Below are 27,162 nucleotides of genomic sequence, written 5' to 3' on the forward strand. Positions count from 1 at the left end.
TGCACAACTTTGACCCCTAGCTATAGAATTCTGGCCTACACTACAGATCTGAAATTTTCAGCCGCTACAACAGTGATTGCTTCCACACGTGTGAGCAATTTCAGGGCCTCCAAGGCTTCCTTTGACCTTCGCTTGGGTTCCTCCTCCTCCTATGGCATGTAGGTGACCTAATAAACCTTCCTTCGACCTTCTTTCTGCAATTTCATCAACTTCAACTTTGCAGCATCAAAACCCTAGCCTTCCTTCTTCACACATGTGAGAGATGGAGAGGGAGAAATAACCCAAACCTTCATCCTATGTCCTCCTTCCATCTTCGCTAGCCTTCCTCTACTTCTCCTTCGCTTAGATGATAAGAAGATGAGTGAGTGTTCATAGGAGGTCGAGTTCCCTCACATATATATGCTTCCAAGGAGGACGACATGCCCTAATGAGGCCGACTTGGTCTTGGAGGGTATTTTGACACTTCTAAATACAAAAATAATTCTTTTTACATGTTCCAATGTGTCCGATGGGGTCTTCTTCATGTGTCAACGACTCTTTTGACTTCTTGACCCTAGGACAAACCCTAGAAGCACTCAATGGGTGTTTGACCTCTAAGAGGATGAAACCCATGCTACAAAAATAACAATAACTTTTTACAATATACAAGAATCAAAAGTACATTTCATATTTATAAAAACCAAACCTAGTTACACATTTCAACAAACCCATAATATAGCTAGTAGACAATATGAGCCATTTCACAAATGTATCAATTAATAACATGAATCAAAAAATTAAACGACTTATCATTTAAAACTCCATTTGAATCATTGAAAATAAAATTGCTTATAATTAAAACTCCATGAATCATTGAAAATAAAATTGCTTAAAATTGGTTATAATTAAAACTCCATTTGAATGTACAAATATGTTGACCAACCATCACTTATTATATAGGTTCACTATTGATGGTTAATGCAAATTTCGACTTTGTATTTTAATTAGGCTTCTTAGTGAGTAAAACTCAGTAAATTCTCTTTGTTAGTTTCATGTTAAGACTTCTTAAAATTAACAAGTTTATAAATATACTAATGGTAAAAATGATGCATTTCGATGAGAAAATATGATTTTGCATCTTCAAATAAATTTATTGTATTTTTCTTAACAATATTGATGGTTGGTTCTCTTAGTGAGTTGTCATTTGGATTCTCTTTGTTAGTTCCATGTTGAGAATTGTTCAAATTAGTAAGTTTATAAATATGCTAATGATGAAAATTGGGGAATTTTGAAGAAAACTTGTGATTTTGCATCTTTGAATAAATTTGTTAGACTAATCTTCACAATCTTAAATATCAAAGTACAATAAACTGTCATTACCTAACTTGTTTAAATATCAAAGTACAATAAGCTGTCATTACTAACCTAACTTGTTTAAATATCAAAGTACAATAAGCTGTCATTACTAAACTTGTTTATGTTGATCGTATATTAAGTTATACACTATGTAGAGTGAGTTTCCAGATCATAATACGATGATTGATGATGAAAGGACCATAGCCAAAATATGCAAATTCTTATTTTTAAATGTGAAAGAGAAGGCTTCCTTATTAGGGTATTGTGAGTATTTTACATCAAAAATTTATTAGTTTTAAATGGGGAAGAAAAAAAAATTCCTCCTTAGGGTATTGAGAGTATTTTACTACATATAAATGTAACCAACCAAGGTTTTACTATTTAAAGGATTTGTTAGTTATTTTGACAGCCTATTTGAAATCAAACGACTCAATTTATACTCTCAAATATTAGATTAGTGCATAAACATAACTTAATTTATATTATCAAATGTTATATTAAAGTGGAGATACCTATTATTGTTTAGGTTTGTTGTCATTTGTTGTCATAAGAATTTATAAAGATTTTGTTCTCAAATATTAGATTAGTGCATAAACATAACTTAATTTATATTATCAAATGTTATATTAAAGTGGAGATACCTATTATTGTTTAGGTTTGTTGTCATTTGTTGTCATAAGAATTTATAAAGATTTTGTTCTCATAAGGATTTATAGAGATTTCTTAGTTATTCGAGATCCTGTTAAGACTCAAACATGAATCCATTTCTACTCACAATGTTAGTTGAGTGTATCAGTACGTTGATTGTATAAATTTCTTGCACTCATCACACCTCACAATTTACTAAATAATCGTATACATACATTACTACATATGTTTAGCGTATCAATAGCTTTATTGCATAAATTTGTTCCATTCATAACAACTCACAATTTACTGATTGCACGAGTTACAAGAATAATTATATACATACATTGTTGCACTCGTTACAATTTACTGTCTAACTGTATACATTGTTAGATGCTAGGTGATCTTTCAGGCCAATTAAATTGCAAAGGAAATTATTATTATTCATGAAGACGTCCCTCACAAAATTAATTAATTTAATTAGTTAGGACTTATATATCAAGCTATATGATTGATTTATAACCTATGGAAAAAAAAAAGCATATGGCTTATATAGAATTTATCAAGAAGTGTCCTCAACATACGTTGGCTCCCTAGAAACCAATGTCTTAATGTGGCTGCAAAGAACAAGAAGACATACCTCGAAGAAATCCAACACAATATCACATCAGGAATGGCCAATTCAACCGACTCCGTAAAGAAAGATTCCAACACTCACAGATCTAGTTGTTGAGCACAACCATCACAGAAAAAAGACATTGAACTGCAATGAAAACAAAAACAAAACAAAACAAAATCCCGTGGATGACATTATATAGTCTCTCTTCTGTCATTTTTCCATGCCAATACAATTGGGAGATGATGCTTGGATAGACATAAATTTGCTTTAATTGTTTGTATATTTAAAATCTCAAAACAATAGCAAACGTCCGTTCAAAGGCATGTCAAAACAATGAATTATATTCTTGTTTAGGAATCCCCTGCCAATGCTACATCCGCTTTGCAGAAGATGATGATTGCTTATGTGATGCTTTTATATATAAATCTCTTCTTTTGTCATTTTTCTATGCCTACACAATTGGAGATGATGCCTGGATACACATGAATTTGTTTTAATTGTTTGTATATTTAAAAATCCTCAAAATACCAGCAACCGGCTTTTCGAAAGCATGTCAAAACAGTGAATTATATAGTTGTTTAAGAATCCCCTGCCAGTGTGACAAGCCGTTTTGCTAAAACAGATTACTGATTATAGATGCTTTATAATAGATTTATGTGACATGATTGATGGTAGGTACATGGAAAGTCAGTCATGACTGATTCTCAGATTTCTTTTCCAAGTGCGTGATCAAGATTTGGTTAATCGACACAGTAATATATATTATGCTTCCGATCCTATCCCACTTTCCAACTGAAAATTGCGTTACCATGCAATGGATGAAATTTAGTTGTATTATATCACTCAACTCCTGACAACACGCTAGTCTAAAGAGAAGGGTTTAGTCACTTTGCATCCTCAAAAGATGTATACTGAAATAAATGTCCAGTGCTGCTGACTTCATATTCTTACAGCACCCAAACTGCATGATTAAGGTTTGGCATAAAGCCATGTTAAGGTTTTGCTTCCGGCTGACATTTAAAAAGTTTCTTGCTTATGTTGCCCAGCAAGAAAAGAGAAAGAATAGAAGAATTATAAAATCAATTGAAATAGACATGGACGGAGATTGTACAATGGCGGTCTAGAGAAAATCTGCAATGAAGGATATTTTAAAGAAAGGCAGATGGATAACAAATTCATGACACAATGCTTCAAGTCAGAGAAGATTATAGAAGTCTCTTCTGGAAATGAATTATTTACTATTAAAATAATGCACTACAGAAAAATAATGAAGACGAGATAAGGTGAATATACAAAAGATACCATCATGTTATTCAGGTTGCTATCAGCTCCATGGAGTATACATCATCACAAACACAGGCTTATTCTGAAAATAGCTTGCTAGTAAGGCAACTGTACTCACTCTGTAAAATTCGCGATGCGCCGATAGTAAGATGTTTGTTTTTAAGGTAAATATTAAACTTTATCAACAAACTTCTTCCCAACTGGCTTTACAACTCCAGCTCCTTCAGGAAATCAGCATTGTCAACAAACACCTGCACATCCAAGCAAAGTCAAAAGGAGCTCTGTACTATACTTGTACACTAAATATGGTGAAAGCTAGTTATCCAACTAGAAGAGATGCTGATCTCTACTAGAATCACTAGGCTACATGGTGACCAGCAAATTTAGCAAAATAGTGAATCAACATACAAGTTCATTTCGACCATTCCTCTGTTGACAATAGATAAACGTTTGCTTCCGTGACAAACAAATTTTGTTATAAGGCTACCTGCATCAGTCCTCAACAATTGGGAGGATATACTAATAACATTCCAACCTTACATGGATGCATGTACACCTAGTTTGATGGATGGTTTTCATTGCCAGAAATCCAATAATAATAATAATGACGAGGTTAGGAGAAGAGAGGGTTGTATATACTACCCATATTTTGGCTGCCACCATGGTACTGATTCCCCCCATGGGGCCCTACCCATACAAAAATAAATCATTAAGCTCCCTTTATGCACATGAACCCAGACTAGAACATCTCTCCCCCATGCAGAACTACTTGCCCTCAATGAGGCCAGCTTCTTATACAAAACCAGCCAATTCCCAAACCACCTCCCCGAGATACTTATCGGATCATTGCCCTGATCGAAGCCAGCTTTTCACACACGACCAGCCGATTCCCAAGTTACCACCCCAAGATACTTGTTGGATCATTCCACGAGATATTTATGAAATTCTCTATTTCTTTAATTTACGACTCTTTTATCCGTTTAATAAATAAATAAATAAAAACAGCCTTGTACTTCTTTCTACACTTCCTACAGATCCAGTGAATACCAACAATCCCTACACCCACCACTGCTATGAAGTCAAATCTACATCTGAAGAAGATAAAGAAAGGTAATGTAGACAATGTTGTCAGCAACGCCCTGTTGGATTACCCCTTGCAGTTGAATGCAGAATTGACAGGGTTGTTTTGACTTTGATTTGGCAAGTCAAATTTGACTTTTTGTACTCTCTGCTGAACATTTGATATAATAATAAGAAGAATTGATCAAAGGATTTCCCACATTGGGGTTTTTCCCCAGCATCCGCCAAATTTGGCGTCCTCTTGTCTTGACTTGTCTTCTGCATTTTATTTTATGTTCTATCTACAATTACTGTCAATGTGATTTATGGCTAATGTGATTGTTATTGGAAAACTAAATTGGAAATTGTCATTGGGCTGTTAAAGGAACATTGAAGTAATTGTGCTAAGCATAATAGAACATACCATTGTTAACTAAATTTAACAAAAACGTTATGTCAATTGGGTCCAGCTCAGGTGGTTAAGAGTAGGTTTCCTCCCCACCCAAGTTCAAATCCTGTTTATGACATGTGTGTGCCTCAGGTGCCGATTGGGACTGGCAAGGTACCAGCAATCTCACTCTCATTTAAGTGCTTGAGGCAGGCATGAGATATTCCCAAACATTTTAACCCAAGGGGTTGGCTCAACCAGTTGTTGTCAATGTCACTAGGCATTTAGCTAGTACCATGCCAACAGGTTCCCAGTACAAATCCCCATGGGTGAGGCACACCAGTCTACACCAATGGGTTTACTAGGGATGCCATCCACAAATGTGGGAAAGCATCCCTTGGGGTTTCCCTGTGATGTTTTCCTTGGGAAGAAAAGTAAGTTGAAATGTTAATAAACAGTGAAAAATATATCAAAGCCCCTTTTGTTTTTACATTTATATTAGGAGTTCTCTGACCCAGCTAGACAGGAAAAAATTATACTGCAATCCAAAAGGAAAAGAAGGCAGTAAATTGTTGGAGCAGAATAAGATAACTAGACTGATTTTGTAAGAATATACCATGTAAAGCAACCTAAAGAAAGAATAACAAAAAAACTAAAACAATCAATTCACCTCATATGTATGCAGTGTGTACACACTCAGAAAAGGAACCCGAGAGTTTATACAACAGTACAAACATATATCTACCAATAAAAGTAATACCAATAAATTTAGAAACAGTCAGCTAAAGTGTAAATGTCAATAGCGTCACATTATTTATTTAGCCTAATATGTCACATACGACTATTCTCCATACCTAATCAATACCATCATCTCATGCAGACTTGTCTGCTGTCAGATTTCGCATCTAAGTCTCCTAGATATCCCAGATATTTCCCCAGAAGTGGCAACATCCTGACGTTTAAGGTTAAGGACCACCCCATGACTAAAGAATCCATTACAAACACTCTTTATGGATCATGTACTAGATCTGGTTCATCTAAGATCAGCCACTGTGTGTTTCTGTGTAAAGAGAGAGAGAGATTACTAACAGTCTAATCCTGGACTGAAAAAGTCTTATTGTTGTTTCTAATTTACTATAATTTTAAACTAAACAACCCATGAAAATATTTTCTAATTCAGTGTATATACTTGCATAAATATCAACCCTGAGTGCAATTCAAACATCATCTATTTCTAAAGATTCTGCTACTCAATAAATTTGAATTATTTCCCCGGATGCGGGTGTCCAGCATGCGTGAGTGGCAGGTAGCCATTAAGGCTCTACCGCATCTCGATACCTGTCTCAACGCCAAGGCAGAGAGCAGGTACAAGTATGCGATGGCAATCAGAAGGCATTCAAGGCTCCAGGCAGTTGAGGTTAAGGGTAATCAGAGCACGGTTGAGGTTGCATTGATGGCGAGCGAGCCTGCTCCGGTCTCGAGGAGATCTGAAATGATGAAGCTCGGTACGAAGCATTTGGTGAGGGCGAAATTTTGGTTATATACTGGTACAGCAAAGAATGCCGTCAAAGGTATGTTATCTGCAGTTGGCAACGGGCAAACCACCGCTCTGCAACATCACCTCCAGCATATTGAGCAGCGTCTCCGGGAGCTTAGGTTGGATCCGGTGATGCGTCGTCGGGGTGTGCCTTGCCGTGGTGGGCGTTTAGGAGTCCGCTACGAGACAGAGAGGGAGGAACCACCTCCGATAGCTCCTATGGCCACCATCTCCCCTTCCTCTTCCAGTTCTGAGGAGGATTTTCTGCTCATGAGGGATTCCTATCAGTCTTTCCGCCTACGCATTCCCAGAGGGCTCCTTCAGACGGATGTTATGGTCAATTTCACTGTGTATCTTTCAGAGGCACCTCCTATCAACCCCTCATGGCCCTCCCCTGCTTTTGATAGTCTCCACAGCAACGAAGTTCTGCTGGGGGATATGCAAGGAAGATTGCATAGGATGCCCTGTCCGCAGGCGCCCATGGAACATGTCGACCAGCCTCAGCAGGCTCAAAATCAAGAGAATTCAATCTGTGATGAATCAATGATTGCAGAACCGGTTCACGCTCTTCAGGATTTGGAGGGGCATATTCAGGTGGATGAGGAGTCAGTCATATGGCTCGATCCGCCCAGCCCATTGCAAAGGCAACCGCCGACGACGCCCAGTCACCCTTCCTAATTCTGTTCGAAGGCGCTGCTCCAGGTTTCTGTTTTTGTTTTGTGCACTTGTCTATGTTGGTCAATTTCTCAATCACACTCAGTTCCAGCTCTAGGCCCATAGTGGCAGTGTGTTAAAAGTCCGCGTTAGTAAGGTTTTCGAGTCTGTTTTTGTGAATTGTAATGGTGTCCAAGAGGCACATCTGGACATTTTTTGTAATGCTGTCTCAAATGTCTGTTAGTTTGTCCCAGCTGTCACAGTCTGAGGGTGGCTTGGTCCCCCTCCGTGGATGTAAATTATGTAAATATTTTCCTGCTTAATAGAAGTTACTTTTACCCAGAAAAAAAAAATAAATTTGAATTATTTTAATTTCTAATATTAATTTATCAATCCCGAGTGCAATTCAAACATCATCTATTTCTAAAGGTTCTGCTACTCAAGAAATTTTGATTATTTTAATTTTCTAATATTAATTTAGATTGATTGGCTGTCTGCATTGTTAGAAATGGATGCCCTATTTGATTACATATCAAAGGCTTAACGAATATAGTTAAAATTTCATAATGCATAAAGGTTTGCATCAACAAGTCTACAATGGAAGAAAAGTTGAAGATACGTGTTTTCAAGATATTACTTTCTTTTTATCACATGCCATCAAGTACGATGCTCAAAGTTATGTACTTCAAATCTAAATAGAATGTTCCCTTGGTCGCGGTTGTTGTTCACTTAGTCACCGCTGTTCTTCCCTTGGTCACAGTTGTTGTTCCCTTAGTCACAGCTTCTGTTCCCTTGATCACGATTGTTGTTCCCTTTGTCACAGCTGTTGTTCCCTACAAAGGTACAATTGTTGTTCCCTTGGTCCGGGTCACAGTTGTTGTTCCCCTAGTCACAGTTGTTGTTCCCTTGGTCGCGATTGTTGTTCCCTTAGTCACCGCTATTGTTCCCTTCGTCACAGCGGTTGCTCCCTTGGTCGCGATTGTTGTTCCCTTCGTCACAGTTGTTGCTCCCTTGGTCACAATTGTTGTTCCCTTCATCACAGTTGTTGCTCCCTTGGTCGCGATTGTTGTTGCCTCTATTACAGTTGTTGTTACCTAAGCCACAGTTGCCCATTTTCACGCTTTTGATTTAACACTTGGTGAATAGGAAATATTTTTGATGTTCTAGGTCCTCTTTGACATAATGATTGGGTAGTCAATTTATCTTTGTTTATTTATAAACATAATATTATTTTTAAGGAATAATTATGCAAAGATGATTTCATTATGCCAACTTTCAACTTTCCTAATTTCTCAAGTCCTTGATCTTGTAAAATTTATGATGATGACCACAAAATTATACTTAAATTTTTCCGTCTTTGTCTACTGAATTGTTCCTCAACCCCAATCTTAACAAAGCAAAATATATTTATCAACAATCATTTGAAGGTTATTAGTTTTTGAGAACCAGAATTAGCCAAGTTCAAAATAGTTACTACAAAACTTTTTACGCCATCCCTAGCTCTCAAGAAGTTGACTTGCCACCCCATCTATTAAGTAATATTTTGTTGATTAACAATAACCATAGTTGAATTTTAAACAAATATAATCAACTAGAGGATAGGAGGTCTCATCACGAGCCAACCTACCATGATCATAGGTCCTAATAAAGTGACATTACCACTACTGGTCACCAAGGCAGGCAGGGTAATGGCCTTCGGTCGTAAACCTGAAGCACAAGAGATCTCATCACGAGTCGACTTGTTCATTTTTGTTAGCTCCCGTGAATGCCATTGTTATTAACTGGTTACCAAGCCAGAACAATGATCTTCAATAGATATCTAAGTAAATTGAAATGCTCTTGTAACTATGTATTTATTTCTAATAGATGGGACACTCGCATCTCAATGGGTTAAAAAGGTATTCCTGTCGAGGATATGGACGCCTGCTGGCAGCAGTGGCCATCCCTATGGTATAGAAGTTAATTCAATACTATGATCTACTTGGTTACCTTGTTTTCTCAAAACTAATTTCCAATAAAGCTTGTTGTTGCATATATAAAGTTTGCTAGAACTCATGGTTCATGGGGTAATATCTAAACAGTTCTTAGATGATGATGGTTATGATTCATATCTATTAATGAGTTCTAAATATTCACTTTACATGTGAGTGATGAAACTTTTAGGATATTTGAGATTTGACATTTTCTATCATCTAATCTATCATTTCTTTATTTTACATGTTTCACATCTTTAACTAAAGATAGTTGTTTTGCCCAACCAGTCGTCATTTATTCCTAGCTTGACAACACTACTCTTATTTTGGAGTAGAATAAAGAGGCCTAATTCTGATTTTGAATCCCAGGTAATTGGTCAAACCTTGAGAAGAAAATATTGAGATAACTAATTCTCACAATTTTTGTGCTCATAGCAACCAAATCTTATTATAGGGAATGCATGTTTTACCTTCTGATCCATTATTATGGCATTCACAACATGATTATGTCACTTTTATATATAATGAGGTAATTGAGGTTACGAATCACTGACTGACGCTACTAATGAGATGTGTTATAGGAATCTTGATGACAAGGAAACTAATCAGTTTGGGGGAAGAAAACCCTACTACGCTTTGTAATTACTTTCTTTTAGCTTGCATGGCTTCCACCTTTTGCATCACTTTCAACATCAGCTCAGCCTACATCAGCTTCAACAAATGTCAGTCCATACATGCCATTCCACATTTTTACGGAGGTAAAACTTGAGGTAAAATAGCATAAGTTTTTTATTTATTAAAAGTTTAGGAGAATGTCATGAAAAACCACTGAGCATTATTCACTCATATTTTTCAACCATTAGTTCCACTTCTTTACCACTTCCCATTTTTCAGAGACACAGAAGCTTTCAGTTTGGGGGAGTGTTACTTTCATTCATTTATTTATCATGACCATGCCATTAATATTCTTTATCATCCATCGATCTCCTTATTCATTCTCAAAACCTCCCTTATTTGATGTTGTTTTACACCAAGCATAGATTTCAACAACGATTGTAGCAACCACCTCAATTTGTTTTCTAGTATAGCATGAGGGCATGCTAATTCTCCAGTTTGGGGGAGGAGTTGCTATGCATGATGGATGTTTTATCCTTTCTTCCTCATTTAAGGCATAAAATCCATTTTTATACAATGCAGAAATTGATTTGTGTATATCTTTAAAACTCTGAACTGAATTCTTGTGATTTTTGGACAGCAAAGAGGAATCATTAAAATACACAAACCCAGAAAATTTCAAGCTAAATCAGTTTGTGAAATTCCAAAAATTATGCACTGTCACCTACAACCATTTTGCTTATATCTCAGGATCTATGCATCAATAATAATTGATTTTTGGATTAGAGAAGCATTAATATAGTAGAAATATGTTTGCAAAATTTCAGCGAAATTTGGTTTGTAGTTTTTGAAAAAATGGTTAATAAAGTTTGTTGTTACTTGTATCATATTTTGCTGCAAATTTATATACATATGGTTGAAAGTCAATGTGCCAATTGTTGCACCTTCACCAACATTGCTAGAATTAAATATCTATTATTTTAAATAAGTATTTGAGGAAGAAGCCATTTGTTCCATCAATATCATAAGTTGGGGTGAACATTTTGATTATTGTATTACAACAAGGTTAATACAGAGGCATTGGGTTGCATGAGGACATGCAACATGTTCAGTTTGGGGGAAATGTTGGCCCACTAATTTGTCATTATTATTATCACTTTTTAATGTCTATTTCTTCCATTTCTACCATTCTTTATCATATTATTTATCGTAATCTATCATATAATTCCATTTTATAGTTATTTATGCTCGAGTAAATAATATTTGTTCTCCTATATTTTTAATAAATTGATTGATTATTATTATGCATGATTTTGCCAATGATGGTTTATTAATGAATTTGTTACAACATTACTCATGATTTTAGCCTCCAAGACCTTTTCAAGATTGCAAATTTGATTTTCAGCTCATAATCAAATATGCCAACTCAGAAATTCGGTGAGATAAGAAGTGACAGTTTTGCATTGAACGTTTCGGGCAAATGAAGATGAATCTTGAAAATCCGAGACATGGGTTTTGTGCAAAATGGACCAAATTAATTTTCCAATGAGCAGTTTTCCAAAATTTAGTTTGGATTCAGAGAAACGCAAGGTTCTCTAAAGGTGATTTTCTGAGATTTATTGTTGATGTCGTTTTCCAAATTCTTCCAATTGCAATACTAAATTTGACTTGTTCCTGCTGAATGTTGATGGAAAAATCTTTTAGATATGATATTTTTTATTGATATTATGTAATCAATCCAAAATTGCATTGGAAAATCATTTTTGTAATGAACTTTGTTGTAACTTCCCTTTGCTCTCTATGTATTTAAATGAAAACAGAGATCAAAGAGGGAGAGATGGAGAGGATGAACAATTGTTGAATTTGAGGCAAAGCTAAGAACTTCATTCTGTTGTAATTATTTCTCTGAGATCTTTTAATGAATGAAGCTATCCATTGAGTTCTACATTTGTTATTTGTAATCTGATCTGAGTTATTTCTCAAGGTGGAACTGAGTCTTGGGCAGTTCGGCCCACTACCTTAGACGAGGTTCTACCTTGATAATTTAAAGTAGTTTAATTATGTGCTCGTTCCTTTGAATTTCAATCGTTGTTCTTTAAAGTAAAATTCCTTTTTAATCAAGTAATTTGTTAGTTGCTGCATTTTCCAGATTTGTTGTTACCTGCAATTTCTAGATTTCATTTAATTTGCTGCTCTAGATTAGCATTTGAATTATGTTGGGTTTCCAATTTTGCAAGGTATGGTTTAATTCAGTATTGATTTATTCGTGTGATTATCATGATTCTTTTCTTGTCATTTATTTTTTGCTTTTTAATTTAGTATTGTTTTTCAAGTCTTCCATTTTATTTCTTGTCAAATGAGCTTGATAGTGTAGAACATAATCATGTAGAACCAGTGTTAGTTGTTGATATTTGCTTGCATATATTTTGCCAATTGCCTCTAAATAAAAAGACGCTCCTCGAGTTGATAATTAATGTCCAGGTGATTAGTTGTGTTTTTATTAAGCAATTAATTTTCCCCAACAACAAGAAAGGTGAGGTCAACGCTAAAAGAATTATCATAGACTCCATTCAAAAGAAATTGGTTGCCTATATTTCTGATTTGGGAACATCTAAGGAGATGTATGATAAGCTGGATGGGATGTTCAAAGTAAACAATGCAAATCAAATCCTCTTTCTCAAGAACAAGTTGAAGGACATCAAGATGGATAAAAGGGAGTCCATCCAATCCTACATTATGAGAATAACACAAATCAAGAATGACCTACTATCTATTTGAGAAGTTATTGTTGACAGGGAGCTCACTCTCATTGCACTTGGAGGTCTTTCAAGAGCATGGGATGTGTTTAACACTGTCAGGCCAGGGTAACTCCAGCAATTAATGAGCGCAAGAAACAATTGAATGATTTTATTCATTAGATGATTATTATTTATACATTTACAAAACGGATCAGTTCATCTTCTAGATGACTGTCCGGCTTCACCTCATCCGTTTCGGATTAGGTGTCAACATTCCCCCCCTTAATCTGAATCTTTCAAGCTTTTCTCTTCCAAGCGCTTTGGTGAAGATGTCTGCAATTTGCTCGTTTGTGGAACAATGACGGAGATGGATTGTTTTGGCCTCAACATGATGTCGGATCAGATGATATTTAGTATTGATGTGCTTAGTACGATCATGGAACTTTGGGTTCTTGGCCAACTTTATTGCAGAGGTGTTATCAATCATGAGTGGAGTAGATTGTATTTGTTTTACTTGCAAATCTTCAAGAATTTTCCTGAGCCACACAATTTCTTTCGTTGCTTCAGCTGCTGCCACGTATTCTGCTTCTGTTGTGGAATCTGCTGGTACTGATTGTTTGCGTGATCTCCAGGAGATAGCTCCCGATCCAAGACTCATAGCATATCCTGAAGTAGATACCCCAGTTTCTTTGTCTCCATCGAAGTCTGAATCAGAGTATCCAATCAAGTTGAAGTCGTCCACCTGTGTATACTTGATTCCAAGGTCTTGAGTTCCCTTCAAGTACCTTAGAACTCTTTTTGCAGCAGACCAATGTCCCTCACAAGGCTTTTGCATAAATTTGGAGAGGATTCCAACAGCAAATGAAATGTTTGGTCTGGTAGTAGTGAGGTAGATGAGACTTCCTACAAGCTGTCTATACTTTGTTGCATCCTCAAATTCCTTTCCTTCAATAGATGTGAGCTTCAAGTTTTGTTCCATTGGAGTAGAAAGGGGATTGCACTCTGTCATGCCAAATCTGTTTAACAAATCTCCAATGTATTTCTTTTGAGAAAGAAATATGGACTTTGGATGTTGGGTTACTTCAATGCCAAGATAGTAATGAACATAGCCCAAATCAGTCATTTCAAAAAAATTTCCTAATTCTTTCTTTATGGATGCAATATAGCTTTCATTGTTCCCTGTCATTAAAAGATCATCTACATATACCACAAGATATACAACTGTTTTGCCAACTTTCTTGACAAATAAAGTTGCATCATCAAGATCAAAATGTTTGAAGTTGAGTTTCAGAAGATGCTCAGTTAGTTTTTCATACCAGGCTCGTGGTGCTTGTTTGAGGCCATACAAGGACTTCACAAGTTTGCATACTTTGTGTTCATGTCCTTTCACAGCAAATCCTTCAGGCTGGGACATAAAAACATTCTCTTTTAGATCTCCATTCAAGAATGCAGTTTTTACATCCATTTGATGGACTTTCCAACCGTTCTGAACAGCTAGTGCAAAGAGTGTCCGGATGGTGGCCCATTTTGCTGTGGGAGCAAAAGTTTCCTCATAATCGACCCCTTCCTTCTGTGCAAAACCTTTTGCCACAAGCCTAGCTTTGTGCTTGTCAAGTGAGCCATCAGCTTTGTACTTGTTCTTGTAGACCCACTTGCAGCCAATTGGTTTGGTTCCAAATGGAGGATCAACCAGCTTCCAAGTGCCATTCTTTATGAGGGCATCATACTCCTTCTGCATCGCTTCTTTCCATTCATCATGAGAAGCAGCTTCTTTGAAGGAAGTTGGTTCAAAATCTGTAGACAAGTTCAATTCACAATCATAAGTAACATCCATATCAACAGGTGAATTAGAGTTATCTACATCACCTCCATCTTGTCGGTTTGAATTTCTGGTTCCTGTTTTTCCAATTTCATCAGGATGAACACTTTCAAGTGTCTTTGTCAGCCACTTTGGGGGACCTTTCTGAGATGGTCCAGGCTGTTCTGTTGATTGAGTTGGGTCTGAATCAAGATTGAGTCTCCCAATTCTATCAATTACATCACTTAAAGCATCATCCGTTGTTGGAGTGTCATGCAGGGGAGATTGTTCTTCAGAAGGAGATTCCACATGTTGATCTAGTATAGGAATCCCCCCTTCAAGATGTGGAATCTGATTATCAAACTCTTGGAATGATTTCGGTTTTGTGAATCTATCCAAGCGATCAAGTTGCCGCTCAACAACACTGTCAGATTTGGATGATTCAAGAAAAATGACATCTCTAGATAAAACAAAATTTTTATTTACTTCATCATAAAGGCGGTATGCTTTAGATGTGTTTGAATACCCCAGGAAGATGCACTTACGACTTCTAGCACCAAGTTTGTTTCTATGTACCTTTGGTATTAAAGCATAACAGGTGGAACCAAAAATCCTGAGATGTTTTACCGAAGGAACATGTCCATACCAGAATTCATAAGGAGTCTTGTTTCTTATAGCACTAGTTGGACATCTATTCTTTATATATGCAGCACATAGAACAGCATCAGCGCAAAACATTGTCTTTACATTTTTGAAGAAAAGCATGGATCGTACCATATTCAAAATTGTTTTGTTCATTCTTTCAGCTACACCATTCTGTTGAGGATTATAAGGCACAGTTGTTTGATGTTTAATCCCATGTTGGCGAAGATAGTGTTCAAATTCATTTGATGTATATTCTTTTCCATTATCAGCGAATAGACCCAATATGAGATTGTGCATCATTTTCAATCCACTTATGAAAATTCTTGAATGTTTGAAAAGCATCAGATTTGTTCTTCAATAAGTAAACCCAACACATTCTGGTGTAATCATCAATAAATGTCATGATATATTTATTTCCATTTGCAGAAGGAACAGGCATTGGACCACATAAATCTGAATGAATAAGTTCAAGCTTCCTATGTGCTCTTGAATGTGAATCATGAAAAGACTGTTTGCTATGCTTTCCTAGAATGCAAGCATCACATTGTTTATGTTTTCTAGGAATCGTAGGCAAACCAGCAACACCATTTTTCTTCAACAAGCGGAGACTATCATAGTTTAAATGTCCAAATCTAGCATGCCATAATAAACTTGATGGAAGTGTACTTTCATCATGATGAGAAACATATAAAAAATGCTGTGCATGAGCAGAGGTTCCTTGCAGTTTAAGGAGTCTTTCTTCTTCTATACCCCTCATGACAAGTGAGTGGTCAGATGCCTTTCTTACCTCAAGCTTGCCATCAAACATGTGAATGGAGTGACCTTGCTGGCGGATGTGGACCAGGGACAGCAAGTTTCTCTTCAGCTGTGGGAGATATAGAACATGATCCAGAAGAAAGTCTGGAAGACCAGGCAGTTTAAGCCTGATTGTGCCAAGCCCTGATGGCTTGATTTTTGACTGATCTGCAAAGTATACTGCTCCATCAACATTGTCAGTGAAATCTTCAAAAAATTCTTTCCTATAAGTCATATGACAGGTTGCTCCTGAATCAAGCAACCAGTCATTTTTCGAAGAAGCAAGTGAAGCATTAAACAAGTCTTCATTTACTCCAATGTTACATTGTGCCTCAATATAGTGAGCGGATTCAGGTGCTTTACCTTTGTCTGTGTCATCAGTTTTACCTTTCTGCTGGTTTCTTCTCTGCTCAACTTTGTCCCATGGTAGCTTGCATGTAGAAGCATCATGTGATCCATTTCGTTTGCAGCGAATGCAATGCAGATCTGCCTTTTCTGCTTGAGGATGTCTGCCCCCCCTACCTCTGAAGTATCTTCCTCTTCCTCTTCGTCCACCTCTTCCTCTTGTAGAATCTTGAGCAGGCTGCTTTTCTTTATGAGCAAGGCAAACAGTCTCTTCAGAAGATTCAGGGACTGTTTTCTTTCCAAAGGCTTTCTCTCTTTCAGCAAACTTTTTCACAAGAGTGTCAAAGGTTATATCTTTAAGATTTCCATTTGCTTGTAAAGACTCAAGATAGTTAGAGTAGGTAGGATAGAGTGCTTTGAGAAAGGCAATAAGAGAGATATCCAGCTCAACCTTAGTGGATTTAATATCATGCACTATAGACTTTATTTCAGATGCAAGAGTAAGAGGATCATTATTTTTCAGTTCAAGAGTGAAGAGTTTAATCATGAGCTGAACAACTTCAAGTGCAGAATGTGTATCATAGAGTTCTTTCAGCTTTTGTAAAGCTTCAAAGGCAGTGGAATAGGATGAAATATGACGACTTACTTCCTCATTGACAGATGCTGCGATCAATGCAAAGGCTTTGCTGTTCTTGTTTTCCCAAATGGCGAGTTCTTTGTCTGATGTGGGTTGCACAGGGTCTCTGTCTTCTTCTCCGACACACACTCCTTTCCACAGCTCATTGTAGATGAGGGTGTGTTTCACCATCCGAGACCATTCAGAATAGTTCTCCTTGCCAGTGAGAACTATTCCGACCATAGAAATGATTGAATGCATTCTGTAAAAAAAAAATCTCTGCCAAAAACACTTCTGTTGAGAGAAAAAAATCCTTATATGATTGCCTTATGCATTTTATTTTTCTTCTAACATTCCAACAGTATATATATATCACTGCTCACATATATATATCATTGTTCAACAAAACAAGTGCGCTTAAATATATATCACTGCTCACATATATCACTGTTCAAAAAAAAAACAAAGGGCGCTCAAATACTGCTCACATATATCACTGTTCACTGCTCACATATATCACTGTTCAAGAATCAAAGGGCGCTCAAATACTGCTCACATATATCACTGTTCACTGCTCACATATATCACTGTTCAAGAATCAAAGGGCGCTCAAATACTGCTCACATATATCACTGTTCAAAAAAACAAAGGGCGCTCAAATACATATAACTGCTCACATATATATCATATATATATCACATGAAAACGCTGTGGTATCCTGGAGGGACTTCACGCCATGGTAGCCACTGCCCATATCGATTTCTGGAGAGGCTTCACGCCATGGTAGCCGCTGCCCATATCGATTTCTGGAGAGGCTTCACGCCATGGTATCGCTGTTCTTATCACGTCAGTCTTCAATAAAAATGCGCATATAATAGCTATCACGTCAGTCTTCAATAAAAATGCGCATATAATAGCTATCACTGTTCTTTATAACAAAAAACGATAGTCTTCAAACAAAAAAACGATACCACAGTTCTGTACAGTCTTCAAACGCAGTTCTTTATAACCTTCAAACGCAGTTCTTTATAACAATCAAACACAGTTCTTTATAAAAAAACGATAGTCTTCAAACGCAGCCAATACCGCAGTTCTTTATCTTCAATACCACCGTTCAGAACGTCAGGCACCACGGACTTCGTTTGCTTTCCACGCTCACCGCACCAGGTCGAGAGATTGCCTTTCTCACACCACCACAGTCTCGGCTGCAGCAGAAGACAGAAGGTCTCATGGTCATCTTTTGCTCAGGTGTTCAATATCAAAACAAAACGCTCACATACAGCAGCGTATTCCACGCTCACCGCACAGAGGCGCTGAGGTCAAGTCAGAACAGGTATGTCAGAGGCAGCGCAGAGAGGGGCAGCGAATTGCCTGAATAAAACGCATGACAGAGGCAGCGTATTCAGGCCAGAGAGCGCAGAGGCAGAGGCAAGAGTTACAGCTAATTTTAGGGACTGGGACCTGAGCTCTGATACCATGTCAGGCCAGGGTAACTCCAGCAATTAATGAGCGCAAGAAACAATTGAATGATTTTATTCATTAGATGATTATTATTTATACATTTACAAAACGGATCAGTTCATCTTCTAGATGACTGTCCGGCTTCACCTCATCCGTTTCGGATTAGGTGTCAACAAACACCACCATTCTCAACAATGACAGGATTACTAGTTTCGATGAATTATTGGCTAGATGCACTCAAGAGGAGAAAAGGATGATGGAAAGAGACAAGCCTTCAAATGGAAATGAACCTACTGCTTTCTCTGCTCATGCTAAGAGGAAAAATAATGTTGGTCCAAGGAGACAAGGTCAAGGATTCAAAGAAGGAAGAAATGGAAGGTGCTACAATTGTAACAGGTTCGGCCACTATGCTAGAGATTGTCCTCACAAGAAGGATTCTCTAAGGGATGACGACAATGGCAATCTAAGGAACAACAAGTTCAGCAATAAAGGAAAGAGGAATGATCTCGCTGCTCGATATGGAAATGGTCGACCTCCCAAAAGGACGAGAAATTCAGGTATGAGGAAAGTAATGTTGTAGAAAAACAAAAAGAGTTTTATCTTATTTCCGCTCTATCTACTACCTCTCCTCCGGATACTTTGAATCATTGGTTGATTGATAGTGGAGCGTCAAGGCACTTCACTAGGTACAAAGAGGCCCTCTCAAATTTGATTGAAAAGAAGACTAATTTGGAGATCATACTTGGAGATAATGCCACCTACCCCGTGAAAGGGATAGGTACTATCACTCTTCACTTGAATAAAGGTCAAACCATTCATCTACAACAAGTAGTGTATGTGACCGATTTGAAAAAGAACCTGGTGTCTATTTCTACGATGGAAGATAAAGGCTTAAAGGTAGCATTCATTGATGAAAAGGCACGTATTTGGCAAAGAAACCCTAAAGATGCATTCAACTACTGATATTCTTCAAGTGAAAGCCAAACTACTGATATTCTTCAAGTGGTCCATTCTAACCTATCTAGAATATTGCTCGTAACATCATTGGGAGGATACTTATACTATGCATTTTTTGTGGATGACTTCTCTCGCAAAACATGGATCTATTTCTTGAAGAAGAAGGATGAAGTGTTCAAATGGTTTCATTCTTTCAAAGCCTTGGTGGAGAATCAAACAGGGAAGAAGATCAAAATATTGAGGACCGACAATGGAACCAAATATGAATCAAATGAATTCAATGACTTTTGCAGTGAGGTTGGAGGGAGACAATCGTTCCATACACTCCTGAGCAAAATGCAGTTGTTGAAAGGAATAATCGAACAATTATGGAAGCCACTCGTGCCATGCTCCATGATCAAGGTCTACTGAAATTCTTATGGGGAGAAGTTGCCAACATTGTCATGTATGTTCAAAATAGGAGCCTGCATCAAGCACTCGATTTCAAGACACCGGAAAAAAATTTCACTGGTAAAAAACATGATGTTTCTCATTTTAAAATATTTGGTTGTCCCATGTATTTTCATGTACCTAAAGAGAAAAGAAACAAGTTGAAAGCATCTAAGAAAAAAAGTACATTTGTGGGCTACAATGAAAGGCATATAGAATCTATGTGGCTGGTCAAAGAGAAGTGGAAGTAAGCCATGATGTCACCTTCGATGAAGAGATTGCCCTTGGAAAAGCTAGAGATCTCCCTATTCCAAGGAAGGATAATGATGATGTTGCAGAAAAGCAGGATGAACCTCCAACAGATGAGCCTATGCCCAATGTTGAAGGCACGAAGGCTCAAAGATACTCTCAAAGATGTTGAAAGACAAACTGCTCCAAGAGGGGCGTTTCACGAAAGTAAGAAGCCAAACAGGTATGAAGGGTACTTAGTTGCTATGAGTATTATTGTTCAAATTGAGCCATGTATGTTCGAAGAAGCCCTAAAGCACCAAGTCTAGAAGGATGCAACGAATGAGGAATATGAATCTATCATGAAAAATTATGTGTGGGATGTGGTGCCTAGACTGAAGGACAAGTCCATAGTCACCTCAAAATGGATGTACAAAATTAAACATGGAGCAGATGGGAGTGCTGAAATATATAAGGCCAGGTTCATTTCTCGAGGCTTCTCTCAAAAGGAAGGAGTAGACTATGACTAAATATTTGCACCGGTTACCCGATATACCACTATCTGATCTATTATTGCTCTCGTTGCCTCTCAAGGATGGAGCCTACATCAAATGGACATTAAGATTGTTTTCTTGCATGGCTCGCTTAAGGAGGAATTCTACTTGGAACAACCTCGGGGGATTGAAGTACAAGATGGAAGGACACACATGTGCAGGTTGAAGAAAGCCCTCTATGAGTTTAAGCAAGCCCCTAAGGCTTGGTATGAGAGGATTGATAGCTATCTTATGAAGTTGGGATTTACAAGGAGCGATGTTGATCATAACCTATACTTCAAGGTTGAAAAAGACATGCCTCTCATTTTGGTCCTTTATGTAGATGATCTCTTTCTAACAGGTGCAGACCCTCTCATTTATCATTGCAAGAAGTTGGCTTCCAAGTTCGAGATGAAGGACCTAGGACTGATGCACTAACTTCCTAGGCCTAGAGGTCTGGCAAAAGCCAAGTGAGATTTTCCTTTCTCAAGGAAAATACATTGTGAAGCTGCTCAAGAGATGTGGGATGGTGGATTGCAAGTTTGTGTCTACTCTGATTGAACTCAACTTCAAGAAGCTATATGGAAGTGCTACTAGGCCTGAATTGACAAACCCTTCTGAATATAGACAACTTGTGGGGGCCTTGATGTTCTTGGTAAAATCTCGTCCAAACATATGCTTCGTTGTGAATATGTTGAGTCAATTTATGGTTGAGCCTCATCACATACATTGGATTGCTGCTAAGAATCTCTTGAGATATCTTTGTCGCACAATCAACTATTGACTGAGATACACTGCCGGGAATTTGAGGCTACATGGATATACTGATGTTGACTAGGCTAGCAGTGTGGTGGATCGAAAAAGCACGTATGGATGTTGCTTCTAGTTGGGACCTGCTTCAATTTCTAGAATGAGTAGGAAGCAGAAATCGGTTGCTCTAAGCACCACCGAGGTCGAATACATTGCAGCTAGTATGGCCTGTTGTGAGGTTGTTTGGTTGAGGAAGCTCTTCAATGAGCTATTTGAGCATGTGTTGGATACCACCATGATCTTCTGCAACAACCAAAGTGGGATTTGCCTTTCAGAGAATCGTGTGTTCCACAATCACTCCAAGCACATTGATATCAAGTACCACTTTATCTGGGATATGGTACAATGGGGAGCAATAAGGCTCCAAAACATCAAAATAGATGAGCAAATCGTAGACATCCTCACGAAGCCCTCAGGTAAGGTCAAATTCTCAGCCTTCCGAGAGAGACTTAGAGTTGTGGAAAGACCCTCCCATGAGGGTCCCGCTTAAGTTGGACATTGAGCTCTTGGAGCTCCTGGGGGCTTGGGTTACTTCATGGAGCTATGAGCGACCATAGGGTGACTGGTTCACCTTCCCCTATTGGTGCATTGTGTACAGGGTGAGTAGTTCACCTCCCCTGTGTTACCACATGATGGTTGACATGTCTGTGGGGAGAGTGGTTCACCTTCCCCTATGATTGACATATGCATAGGATGAGTGGTTCACCTTCTCCTATGGCATATGAGCAGGATGAGTGATTCACCTTCTCTTGTTGATGCCCCAGCATACATCCTACCCATGTAGTATGGGACTCATGGGAAGTACCTCTCATCTGCCCAATGAGTTGGGAAAAGTGGATAGGGACCATAGAACTACCGATGGATGCATCATGTATTGTCGTACTCCCTATGTCTAGGATGCATGGTGTTCAACAACTTGATCTGGGATCAAGTCTGATTGAGGTTCTACCTCTGGACTAACTTTTGTCAGTGGAGAGTGGTAAGGTCTTATGACTCACTCTCGATCGATTCTTCTTCATTATTCATATCAGTGTTCAGCAGAGAAGAGATGAGATGAGATACAGAGATGTTACATGATGACAGGATGGCATGATGATAAATGATGATGGATGGATTAGCATGTGGAATTTTCCCTAGTTGAGAGGGAGTGGTTAAATTGGCACCTAGGGCCAAATTCCACTTTGGATAGCTCATTTGATGGAGATGATGATTGCATTGAATTCCTCTTTTCAAGAGGACCAAAATTGATCTAAAGATCATCTAATTTGGATAAAGCAAAAGTGTGTTTTTGAATTTACGCCCACACGTGGAAATTGTTATTTATGCCCACATGTGTAAATTGTTCAGGTCAACCACATCATCATGTAGGGTCATGAATCCCAAGAGACATGTCACTTCACCCTCAATGACTTGTATAAATACAAGTGACCTCTCACCTCATTTGGCATCATCATCACTCACACATTCTTCTCTCTCCTTCTCTCATTGGTTCGTACAGCAATTGGGCATTCTCTTTCTCTCACACGTATGGCAAGGAGGACCAATTTCAGACTGAAGTACATGGCCGAAAAATTCAGGAGTTGACTGAAGTTTGACTAGCGTTGACCAAGGACTGATTGACCAAGTTTGACTGTGATTTTGGAGGGTTTGACTCTGTTTGACCATGCCACATTGATTAGCACAGAAACTGAGATTTTCTGGATTGTTTGACCTGTGTTGACCGCAGGGTTGACTTCATATTAACCAAGTTTGACCGCAGATTTGATGACTGTTTTGGGCTCTGATTTTGACCACTGTTGGAGGTTGAGTTTGACTGCTTTTGACCGAGCTTCAAAGGGGAAGTTTTGTTGCTATGTTGACCATCTTTGACTTTCCGGTTAAGGCTGAATTTGACTGCAGTTGGCTGCAAACTTGTCAGGGTTGTTTTGACTTTGATTTGGCAAGTCAACTTTGACTTTTTGTACTCTCTCTCTCTGCTAAACATTTGATATAATAATAAGAAGAATTGATCAAAGGGTTTTCCCCACATTGGGGTTTTCCCTGGCATCCGTCAAATATTGTGTCCTCTTGTCTTGTCTTTGCTTGTCTTGGCTTGTCTTCTACATTTTATTTTATGTTCTATCTACAATTACTATCAATGTGATATATGGTTAATGTGATTGCTATTGGAAAATTAAATTGGAAATTGTCATTCGGCTACTAAAGGAACATTGCAGTAATTGTGCTAAGCATAGATCATACCATTGTTAACAAAATTTAACATGTCCACAGGATGTTAAGAAGCTTCAATTCAATAGACAAATTTGTCTTTCAACCACACCAATCAGGGACAAATTCCAATGTAGGCACCCGTGTACAAAACCAATGTTCTATGGAGACTCATTCCCAGGGGGGCACATCACGTACAAAACCAGTGTTCTATGGAGACTCATTCCCAGGGGGTACTCATTAGGAATGTTCCCTTCCACTCCTGGTACTTGGAAACTTCACTGAGATCATACACTGCAAAATAGGATGTTGCCATTGCTTGGGGGTATGGGGGAAACCTCTACCATGGTGTGTCCTCACAAAAACATAAAATAAAAACAAAAGAAAATGTAATTTTTTCAATGTTCCACCAAGACTCTGGTGCGGGGAGACGTGGGTGCAGGGAGACGCACAGGGGGGGCGTGTAAGGGTACCCTCAAATTTTAGGGAAATTTCGAGGGTGTGGAGGGACGTTGGGGTATATAATATATATATATATATATATAATTCAAGTTCATTATTCATTTTGATTCATACATAATTCATATGACATACTGATTATTCATCCATACCATGAGATTCAATAAAAAAATTCAATAATGAAATATTCAAATACATTGATCCATATCATTCATCATTCTACAATCTACATTGATTTAAAAATTAAATTCATCATTCATCATTCTAGAATCTAAATTGCAAGCAAAACATACTAGTATATTACTATATATTATACACTAGACATTGAAGTTTTGAGGGGGGACGCCTAGACGCACCCCTTTTGGGGAATCTCATTCCCCACACTGGGGAAACGCACCCCCTTGCATCTCCCCAAGACTCCCCAAAAAGGGTGTGTGGGGAAACACACTCCCAGTAGACTCCCTGTCCCAGGTGCGTGGGGTGCGAGCACCCGACCCTGGGGGGCATGTCCCCGTGGAACACTGAATTTTTTCCATTCCACCATATCCTCACTTTGACATTTCTTCCCTGTGTAACCCTCCCACACCCTTCATTTTGTTGCTTATCCCAAGACACCAGTTTGAGAGCAATAATGATGTTAAAGAAGTTTTGTGTATAACAAGCTTTTAAAGGAAGAAAAGTTATGGACAATAGCAATTTCCTGCCATAAGTGCATTTCAGGTCCATCAAGCAGTCTTTCAATGGAAGTTTGAAGAGGCATCGAACCCCTTGCTGGAAAATTTAGAACCGAAGATATAGTTGAACTGGAAGCCAGCTGTCTTCACATTCACATAGATGATATTGAATGATCAATCTTGATAGTTTTAGATAGCACATAGATCCAGAGGACCAAACATAGCCTATATTGTACCAGTGGCTTGAGCCTTGTTCCATTTTTTTTGTTACAATTTGTTATTACAGTCTTGACTTTTACTATTTGAATAGTGATAGATGTAAATTATATGATGCATCAATGTATTTATTTTAATCTGAACATTGACAATTTTCCAATGAGAAATACAATGATTCTCCTATATTTTGAATACCAATTTCCATATTGTGTAATTGCAAATTGGGTCACAGATGTTGCTACTTCAATTATATAAATATGTGATTAGTTATGCATTAAAAAAAGCACATTTTTTATATTTAGAATTTGTTGAAATTTTCTATATATTCAATCTTCAGAGTAGGGTCTCTTGTGTCAGGGATCTTGACGTTGCTTGAAATTTAGGGGTCCACAAATCCCAAAAACTTCGCCGAACATTAAACAATACCAAGCATAGTTAATTAGATGTTTGCATCTGTTTTGAGTCCTGAGATTTGCTACCCAGATTCCAAATATCACAAATAACATAGAATGTTATTGCACAAACAACTCGCGTTCAGCTCTCACTAGGCATGCCCTAAACTTCTTGCAGCCAAGACCAGGTGGAACTTGGAAGTACCAGGGACCCAACAGCCCACTGGTGCCGTGTTTCTGTTTCTCAAAAAGTAAGAATGCAGGTATCTCCAAAGAGAATTTGATGCAATAGATCCCCCATTAGTCAATGCATCTAAGCCAAAGGTAGAACCCACTTTATAAAATAAAGGGCTATGTGTGGAACAAAAAGAGAAAGAGGCAAGATTGTATAAAATATTACATAACGTGGAATGTTCTTAACAAAATAATAGCGGTTTATGAGAATAGTGTTCATAGAAAGACCATCAACCTCTCTGCCTGCTTCTCTAAGATATTAAATAAGAATCAAATACAATTACGTTGTAGGAATTTACAGGGTAAGTTCCTCAGACAGAACACCAAAAGGACACCGCTCACAACCAGATCACAGATCAATACACCAGTATTTTGACGTGGTTAAAACCCTCAAAGAGGGAAACAGTCCACGGCCTGAACCAACGCGGCCACTTCAGGCAATTTATTAATAAAAGAATGAAAATTTACATATGCTTCTCTCATGCACGGATTACCCTACAAATGACCCTCCATGCACTTTAAATAGAAATCATGGACCAATCGGGTGTCAAGCCACGGATCAAGTGTCGGTAATACCGAGGAGAGAATGAACCGTCGGATCACTACATATCGTGACCGTCGGATTATAAGTTACAAAATGTACAACGGTAAAGAAACACACTTTACCTAACTCTATACTAGACCAAGTTGTACTTAACTATTTCCTATGTGTCGGAATATCCTAACATCCCCCCTTAAGAACAACTTGGGATAGGATTGAAGGATTTACAAATATGACACAATAGGAGAAGGAAGGAGGCACTAGAGCCTATCCCCCCTTAGTGACAACTTCCTGAACTCCAACCATAAATCGAAGTTTAGTGAACTTCGCCTCTGTGAGAGCCTTTGTGAAGATGTCTGCAACTTGATCATCTGTTGAACAATATTGCACTTCAAGAACATGGTCGTGAATGAGCTTTCTGATGAAGTGCATGTGCAGTTCAATGTGTTTGCTGCGCTGATGTTGGACTGGATCTTTGCATAGTTGAATGGCACTTTGATTATCACACCAAAGTGTAGTCGGATGCTGCTGCTCAAAGCCAAACTCTGATAGGATCTGACGAAGCCACAAGGCTTCCTTACTAGCTTCTACGGCACCACGATACTCTGCTTCTGCTGACGAAAGAGAAATGGCACCCTGTTTCTTGCAAGCCCATGTAATAGGTCCTGAACCAAGAGTGAACACATAACCGGCAGTAGACTTCCGATCATCAGGGTCACCAGCCCAATCGGAATCAGTGAAACCAGCCAAGAGAGGAGATGCTTCGGCACTGTAATGAATCCCAAACTGAACTATACCTCAAACATAACGAAGTATTCTTTTAGCTGCTTTCCAATGACTTTCATGGGGGTTTTGCATGAACCGAGCAACAAGGCCAATAGCAAAGGAAAGGTCAGGACGAGTATGGGTTAGATACAAAAGTTTTCCTACAAGTTGACGGTATAAGGTAGCATCAACTTTAGGAGAAGTACAAGTGACTGAAAGTTTGACTC

The 27,162-nt window shown here is 38.1% G+C and overlaps 1 protein-coding gene across 1 annotated transcript in view; it reads right to left on the reverse strand.

The window, feature by feature from the left end:
- Window positions 1-3,652: 3,652 nt before the first annotated feature.
- LOC149261387 (lactoylglutathione lyase-like) overlaps window positions 3,653-27,162 on the reverse strand; it is an 80,919-nt gene continuing 57,409 nt past the window's right edge. Inside the window, exon 9 of the mRNA XM_089422136.1 lies at window positions 3,653-4,116. Within this exon, the coding sequence (XP_089278262.1) occupies window positions 4,072-4,116 (45 nt within the window). The 3' untranslated portion in view covers window positions 3,653-4,071. The remainder of the gene's footprint in view (window positions 4,117-27,162) is intronic.

Source organism: Pinus tabuliformis, chromosome 6 (genome assembly GCF_031772625.1).
Source record: "Pinus tabuliformis cultivar Carrire ecotype Pingquan chromosome 6, CPIR1, whole genome shotgun sequence".
Classification (NCBI taxonomy): Eukaryota; Viridiplantae; Streptophyta; class Pinopsida; order Pinales; family Pinaceae; genus Pinus; species Pinus tabuliformis.